Source organism: Halichoeres trimaculatus, unplaced genomic scaffold, assembly GCF_033239565.1.
Source record: "Halichoeres trimaculatus isolate MK-OKI-2021-1 unplaced genomic scaffold, fHalTri1.1 fHalTri1_scaffold_22, whole genome shotgun sequence".
NCBI classification, from domain to species: Eukaryota; Metazoa; Chordata; class Actinopteri; order Labriformes; family Labridae; genus Halichoeres; species Halichoeres trimaculatus.
This window is the reverse complement of record NW_027437200.1, coordinates 1,726,683-1,737,750: the sequence shown is the minus strand read 5'-3', so window position 1 is coordinate 1,737,750 and position 11,068 is coordinate 1,726,683. Positions and strand designations below refer to the sequence as shown.

General features: G+C 42.5%; 1 protein-coding gene across 1 annotated transcript in view; it reads right to left on the bottom strand.

The window, feature by feature from the left end:
* Nucleotides 1-279: 279 nt before the first annotated feature.
* The window catches only part of cyp26b1 (cytochrome P450, family 26, subfamily b, polypeptide 1), a 36,745-nt gene continuing 25,956 nt past the window's right edge, over nt 280-11,068 (bottom strand). The window contains exons 3-7 of the mRNA XM_074662244.1: nt 7,248-7,366; nt 6,002-6,158; nt 5,734-5,889; nt 3,957-4,241; nt 280-3,866 (exon numbers count right to left, since the gene is read on the bottom strand). Coding sequence (XP_074518345.1) covers nt 3,474-3,866; nt 3,957-4,241; nt 5,734-5,889; nt 6,002-6,158; nt 7,248-7,366 — 1,110 coding nt within the window. The 3' untranslated portion in view covers nt 280-3,473. The remainder of the gene's footprint in view (nt 3,867-3,956; nt 4,242-5,733; nt 5,890-6,001; nt 6,159-7,247; nt 7,367-11,068) is intronic.

The following is an 11,068-nucleotide window of genomic DNA, read 5'->3' as shown; positions in this document are numbered from 1 at the left end:
CAGAATCTTTCTTGTTGTTTCATTATCAAAGGAACAATTTAAAAAAAAGGACAATAACGGTATTCCTCTTTTTTAAAGTTTTTTTTCTTCAAAGTGGTCAAATAGAATACATCTGTAGGGGTATAAATCAGTGTTTTTGTATGTAATATTTAAACGGATATGGATGTTGGACTATTGTGTTTAAAAACTATCGTAGGAAGTACACACAGTGTTTCCAAAGTCTTGTAAAAAATGTGGAGACTCACTGTTCATTATTTTCTTTATGGTTTATTACAGGAGTACATAAACAGTCACGGTAACAAAAAGGAAGGAAAGAAAGGAGGACAAGACATTTCTTCTTGAACTAAATGAACATTTCCTCCTGTATAAAGAAATACAAATATTATGTACAGAATGACGAGAGACAAATTCAGAGGAACCAACGGGAAATGTAGTCGCATGGCACTTAAAAAATAGACATACCTCGCAAGTGCTTTCTGTTTTCCATAATTAATATCAAATAAAATGCAGTGATAATATGTCTGAATAACAAAACAAATAATAATTATTACAGTAACCAAATCAACAATATTAACATTTTAAACACTGTTTACAATATAACTGAAATACATAACATTCTAAATACATCCAATATTTACCAAAGACCTTCTCATTTAGCCTAAAAACTCTATATCTGTAATAGAATAAAAAATATCATTTCAAATATCTTATAACAGCAATATTAATCGTACAATAACATTAATATTAGGTTATTAGTTGTTGTAAATAGCTGATTTTCCCTATGGCTTGCTAAGGAAAGAAATATTGTACAAATTAATATACACTGTTACCTATTAATGCTCTTTACTTTCACAAAATGCAAATATTTTATTCAGCTAAATCATATATAAAAAAGAGAAGAAATGGAAAATCTCACCCGATACAAACTATTGCAATCTATAATTCTCAATTAGAAAATTTACACAAGAAAAGCAGCAAAAACGTTCTATTTTTAAGTTTTTCTCAGAAGAAGAAATCAGTGGTGTGGTTGTTGAGAGCGAGCAAAGTCGAGCACAGGCAGAATTCATCTGGAACGCTGTATCAGACAACAACAGAGATTGTCTGATAAGGAAAGCCCATCCCCGAAATCTCATTGGTCCATCTCTCTCCAACTTGGGTTTTGGAGGCTTCTGAGAATGTCCCAGAGTTCTGTCGCAGGAGCTTTCCAAGAATGAGAAAAAAGACAAGAAAAATTCCTCTCCGACTACGCAACACAAAAAGCTCTGAGAGTTCTGATTGTGCAATCACCTCAGCGATAAATCTCTTTCAGCTAATAAAGTTGCTTAACCATGGAATTTGTTTGTTTTGCATTTTTAGCGTTGATTGGAGGAGCAGCAAGACAGAACATCACCTTCTCCACAGAACCCTAAATGGCTGCCCCACAGAGACGGAAAAATAAAAAAAAACAGCACACAAACAAACACTCAGTATGACAAAGCAACATTCAAGCAGCATGTATGTAGGTTTTCTCTTCCCCGGCTCCTTTGTGTCCCTCGTTCCTCCCCCCTGTTCAGCTCAGGAAGTCGCATCACTCGGAAGGAACGAGTTCTATGACCATGTGGGTCAGTGTCCAAAGGGTTCAATCTCAATGCAACTTGAAGGTTTTTCCTTATTGAAACAGACAGTCAGAGGGTTCGAAAACAGACCTGGACCTTCTTTAGCTTTTCTAGCCTATGATGCTGTTTGTTGATTCTGTTTGCAGTTTAGTGATAGCTTCCTTGGACGGGTACAACCCCTGAAAACTTTTTAGCGACCACTCTTTGAAATGTTCCATCCAGCTCTGAAACTTTTACAGTGAGTAAGTGATGATCCTTATGTGCAGAGAGTCAGAGTTAACCACCAAAGTATTTGCCTATTCATCATCAACCCCAATGCCTACTTTTCACCTGAGTTCACAAGCCAACAAGGTCACTATGGGCAACATTTCAGAGTCAGTGTCAACAGGGAACTTGTTTTTAGAATGACTGAGGAAGGACAGGAAGACGTGATGCTGTGATTCTACAGCAAGTGTGAGTGCCATCACCAGTGGAACCAGATAACAAAGTCACAGGAGAACTCAGCCAGATCACTTTGTCTTTTCGTGGTTGATTTTCTGTTATTGATGATTTTTGAACATCTACCTTGAGGTAGAAGCATTCTTTGAATGATTAATTTAGTTCTGCTTTGGTGTGCTGGTTCCTACAAAGACATTTAAAATCTGTGGGATGTGGGTAAATTCTGAAGTACAATTCTCTTTTTGGACACACTTGTGATAAAATCAAGCAGTATCTTCTCTTTCTGTTGGCCTTCCGTCCTTTGTACTCTGACAATTACAGGAGTGTATCCCAAGACACCAAGGGGTCATGGTTTGGAAGTTTAATATATTGTGCCCCCTCAAGAAGTAGCCCAAAGAAGTCCTTAATCAAAGAACTCCCTTATTGGTCAACAAAGTCTGGGCTGTAACTGAGTCATTTTCTTTGATTCTTGGTCATTTTAGCTTATTCTACTGTACGATGTCAGAGTGGACAAATCAAAGGTCTAAACCTTGAGAGGCACCTTCCCTAACAGACCTCCATCCCTCATTTCTCAGCCCAGCCTTCTCTCTCTTCTCTCTGCCTGAAATGATACTTGACCCTTATTAGCGGCACAAATTGAAGCCAGTCAGAGCATTTTCTGCATCATGATGTGCTTCACTTGAGAACGAGGTGCAGAGCCGATCTGACAAGTTTTACTGGCGCTGAGCCACAGACTGCTACCCAAGCCTAGCCACTGCATCTGTTAGCTAGTAAGCATTTTGAGTCTTGATGGACCTTTGATGGGAAACACGTCCTCACTGTTTCATGTCAATCTGTCAAACCTTTTTGAATGTGGGTGGTCAGTTTTGTCCAGAACGTTCAGCCTACACATCCGTCTCTTTTACCCTGCTAGACAACTGTAACGGTTCACTGCATCTGATTAAGAGCTAGCAAAATGCTACAATATCATTTTCTTTCATCCTATACCCTGTTTCATCCATCGTTCCTTCCTTTGACACATCCTCACTTTTACTTTTCTATTTTCAACTCTTCATTTCACCATAACTACCACCAAACTTCCCTTACTACCATTGTGCACTACCCACCTTCTGTTTCTAATTATATTACATAGCTTTTTGTAAATAGATTTTGTTTGTATATTTCTTTAAAAAAATACACAGAAAAGAGCAAACTTAAGAACTTTTTGGCAGCTTCTTCCTTTCTCAGAGGTATGTCCTGATCATCATCGTCATCATCAGGTGTATCAAGAGATGAAGACCTCTGCTTTTCTCTCAGTCTGAAAAGGAACCCCCGGCTTTGCAGAGCAAAGGTGGAGAAGAAAAAATAACTCTGAAATTCTTTCTTTCCTTCTTTCAATCCTCCCCCTAAAGACTTCTTCAATAACTCCCCCCTCCCCCCTCCTCGTCGACTCCTGGCCCTTCAAACTGTCGCTCCGAGCAGCTCTTCCGACTTGGCCATGATCTCGTTCTGGTTGGAGTCCAAGCCGTAGAACTTGACCTTCAGCCCATCCACAGGGTGGACCACCGGTACCGTGATCACACGTGGGAACTGCCGGGAAGCGAGCTCAAAGCGGCTGGTGCTGGCCAACTCGATGGCGAGGATGCGGAGGAACAGAGTGGCGAGCTGCTTGCCCAGACAGGACCGGACGCCACCGCCAAACGGAAGGTAATTGAAGCGACCCTCTTTGTCTTCTCCTCTTTCCTGGCTGAAGCGGTCAGGGTCGAACGCGTCTACGTCCTTGAAGACGGCTGAGGTGTCGTGGGTGTCCCTGATACTGTACATCACACTCCAGCCCTTTGGGACCTGGACTCCCTGGAGACAGGAAGTCACAGAAATGCCACCAGTCAGTGAATTTCTCAAAGGCAGGTTTCACAAAGTGCAAAGGATAAAAGGTCTACTTACATCAAGTTCAAAGGTCTGCATCGCAGTCCTGTAGGCCCCTGAGACCGGGGTAAAGAGTCTCAGCACCTCCTTGATGACACAGTCCAGGTACTTGAGGCTCACGATGGTGTCAAGCCTCAGCTCTCCCTCAGGGCAAAGGCAGCCATTGTGGAGGAGACCCCTGGCTCTTAGCTCCTCCCTCAGACGCTCCAAGACAGGAGGGTGGCGGAGAAGCTGCATTATGAGCGAGGTGCTGGCGCTGGCCGTTGTGGCAAAGGACGCAAAGATCAGCTCGATGGTTGTCTCCTGAGGGACGGAGGGAAACAGTCTATTAGTGCACTTTCCTGAGATGATTGGATAGGATACGCCTACCTAAGTGGGGCCTAAATGGGTACTGCTTGGGCTGATGATAGAGTCAGAGAAACACACAAACAAACATCTGGCTCTACATTTTGATAATCTTCTTGCAATCCTTCGTCTCCATCTTCCAGTCACTTTTACTAAACTCCACTCAGCCAGATTTGGAAAACCAGTCATTGATCTGTAAAGTAAACGTGGTTGCAGCACAAGCAGAGATCCAAACTGATCCGTAATTTGAACTGATTTGGCTTCACTCTGTAGACAAGCCAATTGGACTCGTCCGTACCTTCTGATGGGCTAAATTGCTTGTCACTTGAATAAATTGTCCGCAGATTGGAAATAAAGATGGTGGTATTACATGCTTAAAGTGAGCATGGATATCAGCCAGAAGCCTTACCATTCCCTCTGTTACTGTTTCAGGGATGGTAGCAAAACATAACAGGATTACAGACAGAGAAAAACAGACTTTTATGAAATCTCTTTGAGCAAACTGAACCTGGGCGTTCCACCTAGCGTTGGGCAGGAATCCACCGTCTCACACCTCATGCTTGCCATTTGTTTCGTAACAACATGGCCAAAAAAAACTCAAAAAGCCAAGACATAATAAAAGTGTGATGTTTTTCTTTCCTAAAAAGTAGCATTTTTGGACAGTTCAAATCCAATAACAACATCAGGCACGCCATACCGGGCCCATTATTAGAGTAGTGGAATAAATAACACTGAGGCTGGGCAGCACGACGCTCATTATAAACCTCTCATCTGCCATCGTCCCAGTCAAAACAGATCCCAGCCTCACCCCGCGCCGGCGTGATATATACGTGTGCGTCAGAAAACTGCAGGAGAGTGCTTCAGCGAGGGCCTCTGCGACAGGGGCTCCCCAGTTCACCACCGCCTGTGTGTGTATATAAGTGTGTGTGAGTGTGTGCGTACAGGAGGCCTCTTTCAGACCCCTAGCAGGGGGAGTGTTGACTTATTTTTGGCCCTGGACTTCACCCAGAAACCACAGAGAGTGCGAGAGACACGAAGAGTTGAGTTTCCACTGAATTCCTCAGAATTACTTTAATAGGTAAATAGAGGGTGTGCCTGTCCACCAGCGTGTGTGTGTGTGTGTGTGTGTGTGTGTGTGTGTGTGTGTGTGTGTGTGTGTGTGTGTGTTATACTGTTACTGGCTCAGCATCCCTGCAGTCATATTTTACATGAAGATGTGTATATAAAGTCACTCCTATTGCTTATGATCACAGGATGATTTGTTGGACAAATTATATTTGTTGGTGTGTGTGTGTGTGTGTGTTCAGGGTTCACTTTGCTCTGTAAATAGTGAGTGTGTTTTTTATGAGTATGAGTGTGTATGCTTACATTAATAGTGTAGAACTACGCTGTATTTTTTAATCTGACCATATGTGAAAGAGCTGCTCCCTACCAGGCTGACACGTGTTACCTTCAGTTCCTGCATGGTGAGCTCGGTGCCGTTCTCCTTGGCGCTCTCCATCAGGACATCCAGCGCGTCGCTGTAATCCTTCCCCTGGGAACACAGCGGCTTCTCTCTGATGGCCTTTTCTATGCTTTTCTGCAGGGAGTCTCGAGCACGAATACCCTGCAAACAAGGAGAATTACAGTAAGTGTACCATTTGAGTGGACCCATCTGGTTACATGCCCAAACATAGGTACTGGCATTTCGTCTCCTGCAAGGAGGAAGTTTTGTTTACCTTCCTGTAGCCGCTAAACGGCAGGTCTATAGGCAGGCTGAACAGGTTGTCGACAAAGTCCTGGAAGGTGGAGAACAGATTCCTCATCTCCTCCTCTGACACCCTGAAACCCAGCAGCACCCGCACCGCCATCGTGAATGACAACCTCTGGCTCTCCCTGTAGACGAACACACAGATCAATCAGAAACAACATATCTCATCCACATTCCCAGGATCTAAACGTGATGTCTGACTTTTCCTAGAGAGGACAGATGAGCTGGGGAGATATTTCACCGTACACTGATGATGGTGTGCTTTCTTTTCATGGAGAGGGATTGAAGAGCTGGGTTTGCTTCAACACTAACCCTCAGAACAGACTATTTACCCACAGATAGGAGTTAATGAGGTAGTGTGGTAAGAGGGGATGACCCAGACACGCCATCATTTTGATAATATCCAGTTTTTGTGAGGACCTTAGTACAAGTGAAGAGTCTCCTGGAGCACTTGCTCCCATACGTTTTGGTGTTTTTCTACCACTGGTTTCGTCCACACCCTCAGACTACATTCAGGAGGCCAATTATCAAAGCGTCCCTACCCTCTCAGATCACTGCATGCTGGCAATCCTGTTTAGCCCAGTTTTTATCAAGTGGTTTGATTAGGTTTGTCTCAGTACAGCACACATTTTGTGGTGTTTACTTTGACTAAAACTAGGACAGGTCCCCAAATTAACGACCCGTGCCGTCCCTCTTTTTGGTACCTTCTGTTGGGGTGCCAGACATACCGATACAACCCCAGAAGGTGGAGCTAGGAACTCTGCAGTCTGATTGGTTGAAAGAATGGTCTCTTTCTGTGTGACAGTGATAATAAAATAAAATAAACACATCACCCTGCCATGTTTGAATCTCCAGTCCACTTCCTGAAGAGAACTTTCTATTTGATGGAAAATGGCATTCCCAAACAACGTTTGTTGGATTTATTAGCAGGGTACACTGTGTCACTCTGCTTTGCCGTCACAATATCATGCAGCAGACCTGGCTATCAGCATCTGGCTTACATGCTGTCCACCAAGAATGACTCATTTGGCTGTGGAAATGCAAACAGGATCAGGCTTTACTGATCCAACCTGTACCAAACTGTACTGGTCCATTCTGGACCACTTGGTGGAAACAGGAACTTCTACCTGAGTTTTAGCAATAGCCCAAAGTGGCACAGCTCATTTCCAGGCACAGATGTATGAGTGTGTTTCACATCAGGACCCCTGCCTTACCTGTAGACGTTGATGGGCTCAGGGTTGGAACTCCACACTCGGAGGCTCTCCTGGATGACCTGCTGGATTTTCGGAAGGTAGGACTCCAACGCCTCATGGCTGAACACTTTGGCGAACACCTGAGGAGACAGAGTGAGAGGCACATCTATTAAAATGTATGGGACCACGCCTGACACAAGCTGGAAAGGCTGATAAGATCAACGGAGAGTTTCATTAAATGCTCGTAAATTCTAAAAGTTGGCTCAAAGACAGAAAGGAAGGAGAGTCGACTGAACCCAACAAAGGCACTGATTAGTCAAATAGACTGTGTCCTCTATGTGATCCTCTGACGGTTGAATATCTTAAGGAAACCTCTGAGCATAGCAAATCCTGACTGACAGGGTGTGTGAACAGACAGCACGATGGCCTCTTTCCTTTACAGACTCCATCAGGAGAGGCTTCACTCTGATTTGTCCGGATAGGCCAAGGGTCTGCAACCTGTGGCTCTGGAGCCTCATGCGGCTCTTTGACTCCTTTGCAGTGGCTCCTTGTAGCTTCGGGAAAAAAAAATTGAAAAAAAGACTTTTCATTTTTTTCACAGAGGGTATTGATGATAAAGGGCTATAACACTAAATAAAATCATGTGTTTGCATGCTGTTAAACTAAATGTACATTACATCTTTCAATAAAGCTTCAAATTCTTTTGAGCTTTTTTGCAGATTTTTTCCACCTTTTTTTTTTTTTTTCAAATTTACGTTAAGGAAATTCAAAATTCTTTGAAGACTTTGCAAATTTGTAAAAATGTTGGCATTTTTTTTTTATTTTCTGCAAGTTCCCATTTAAAAAAAAAAAATTCTACAGTATGTTGCAAATTATTTAAAGTTCTTTTTAAATTTTGCAGTTTTGGAAAATTTTCACTTTTTTTAATTGAGCAAATTTTGGAATTGTTTTTATTTTTTGCAAATTTATGCAATTCTGGCAAATTTGTGAAATTTTAATTTTTTGAGAAAAATTTTGTAGAAATTTTTAGAATGTCAATTCTTTTAAAAAAATGCAAATAATTGAAATTTCATAAATTTAGCAAATTCATGAAATAAATGACACTACATTTTTTTTCATTTTTACAATATTTGCAAATCTATTAAAATAAAAAAACTGAAACATTACACGTTTAATTTTATAAACACAAAAAACTTCTCATCTAGATATTGACTATTGACGATTTTAACTATGTTAAGAATTTTATACACTTTTTTTGTCTTTATTGTGTTGGTAAAGTCGATTTTGTGGCTTCTGAACGACTGTAACCAGGTGAGCTGGGACAAAATGACTCTTAGGAAAGTAAAGGTCAAAGACCCCTGATCTAGTTCCTCTAACTTGGGTTGCATCTCTGCCTGCACTCACGTTTGTTTTTTCTGCCGTTTTCAGCTCTGCAATCTTATTCAAACACGCTGCAATGTAACGCAACAATGAGTAATCAACATGTGAACCTTTTAAACCTCCAAAATACATCTTCGTTTCTCCTATAGACAGTATTACAGCTATAAAAACTGGCCTACAGTTGTGCATCTGACTCACTTGACATTTTCCAAGTTGATCCTTGTACAAATTTCCTAATATTAACCTTTCCTCCCTCTCCTGTCACTTCCCTGAACTGCTACTATCCATTAATCCCCTTCTTCTCTCTAATGAATTATGCCTCAACAAGACTTTCCATTGTGTGTTTATTCCCACTCTGAGATGTCCACTCCTTCTTCACCCACCGTTTCTCTCCCCCTCTTTCATCCCTCTTTAAAGAGACTTATACATTGTGGAGGTTTTCCCCTGTAGTCAGCAGAATGGGCCTGACTGACAGAGAGAGCAGAGGAGGAGGAGGAGGGTGGGGGTTAAGTCTTTCCTGGCTGCTCGTAGTATTTCTTTGTATGAATCAGTCGTCAGTGTTGTTTGGACAAATAACATTCCTTCTGATTTAACCTCTAAAACTGCCCTTACACGCTCTTGGAAATGATTTAGCAGTGGAGCAGATTGGAGAGGAGAGCAGAAACGTGAGCGGGACGAGACGAGAATGGGGCTTTTATACTCATACGACACTTTGGAGAAATAATATTTCTGTGACTTTGACCTCTGGAGCTTTCCTCAGAATTGGCGGAGATGTGTAAGACGGTGGTAGATACCCCTGCAGGTTACGATGCAGGCGGTGTTATAGCAGTTTTTATTTGTCATCCAACAACTCGCACACATGGTTTGTGTTTTAATAAAATCAGACTGGAACATCTGAACGTTTGACATCCATTGATCCGTTGGTTGGCCCACAGAGTCGTACAGTTGTTTTGGAAATGGTCGTTAAGATGTGGGATGAACTTTTGCACAAATACATGCTTTGCTGCAAAAGTTCCTCTCTTTCATTTTTGCTGATTTTGAAGTGTTTTGATGCTTTTTATGAGCTTTCCCCCAACTTGCACAAACTAATAATTGCAGCTTGTTTGTGGTCTTGATTTATTTTATCGTTGTGGGTTCTTTTTTTACGGCTTTCTTTCTACTTTTTATAACTCAGCAGATAAAGTAAACTGTGCTTAAAACAACGCAGGCTCTGCTTTCAGGGACTTTGGGTTCCTCCTGGATGTTCAGGTAGGAAACGTACACCAAGGTGTGCTCCAGAGAGGCTGTACTGTGTATTCAGGATATATTTTCCACATGTTAACACGCTGCAGAAACACGCTGCAGAAACACGCTGCAGAAACACGCTGCAGAAACACGCTGCAGAAACACACTCATGAAGACACTTTGTTCCTGCTTCTTTCCATTGAGACATAATGGAGTCTGAGAGTGAATAAAGGGGCTTCTCCAGGGCTTTGAGCCTCGGCCAGCGAGGTTAGATGTGGTTCCTGAGGTCCATGTTTCAGCCACCAAACCAACAGTTGGGCACCCGTACTCTTATTTTGTCCTCTACCCCATCAAACAGAAAGTTTTTCCTCTCGTCTGTTGCCATCCTCCCTCTTTCTCTCTCCTTCTCTCTTTCATCGTGCGTCCAAACTCTCCCTCCCTCCCTCCGTGGCCCTCAGAATGAATGAACAATAGTCCACTGAGCTCAGTGCTGTGTGTGAACGTGTGTGCATTACATGTGTGTGTGTGTGTGTGCTCTGTATGGTAAGTATACAGTATATAATGCAGTGTGTGTGTTAGGGAGGGGTTAGTGCGGATCACAGACGTTAGCAGCGCTACATTTCCTCTGCCGCCGCGCCCGGGGTCGCTGGCTGCGGATCGGTTTACATGACCTGCTTTCCAACCCTGACCACCAGGGATTACACTCGCCGTCTGACCTCAGAGCAGTCTGAGGCCGGCCTGGACCGTCATCCAGGAAATTAAAGGAAAGAGGTTCAATCAGTTTTTCTCATATCACCACACTGCTGAATTTATCACATGACTGCTGATCATTTAACGCTTTATCATCCAAGTATCAGAAAAATGTTGTCCTTTAAAAGAGTCAGAGATTGTTGAAGAGTTACGGTAATGAGAGCAGCTTGCATCAATTATTACCTCGCACATCAACGTGGAGCTGTCTTTTCTGCTTTAAGAAGCCTTTTGAATCACTGAAGAGATATGGTAATTTAAGGAGCACTTGTAGAATAGAAGGACTGGCTGTGGAAACACAAACAGAGTCAGGTTTAACAGATCTAACCCGTACCAAACTGTGCTGATCTAAACCAGACCACTTGGTGGCTGAAACTAGACTTTTGGTACAGGTCATATCAGTAAAGTCTGATTCCACAGCCAACCGTGCCCCTCTTGGTGGCAGTGTGTTAGCTGGATGCCGATAGCTGCATCAGCTACGTGACAGTAAC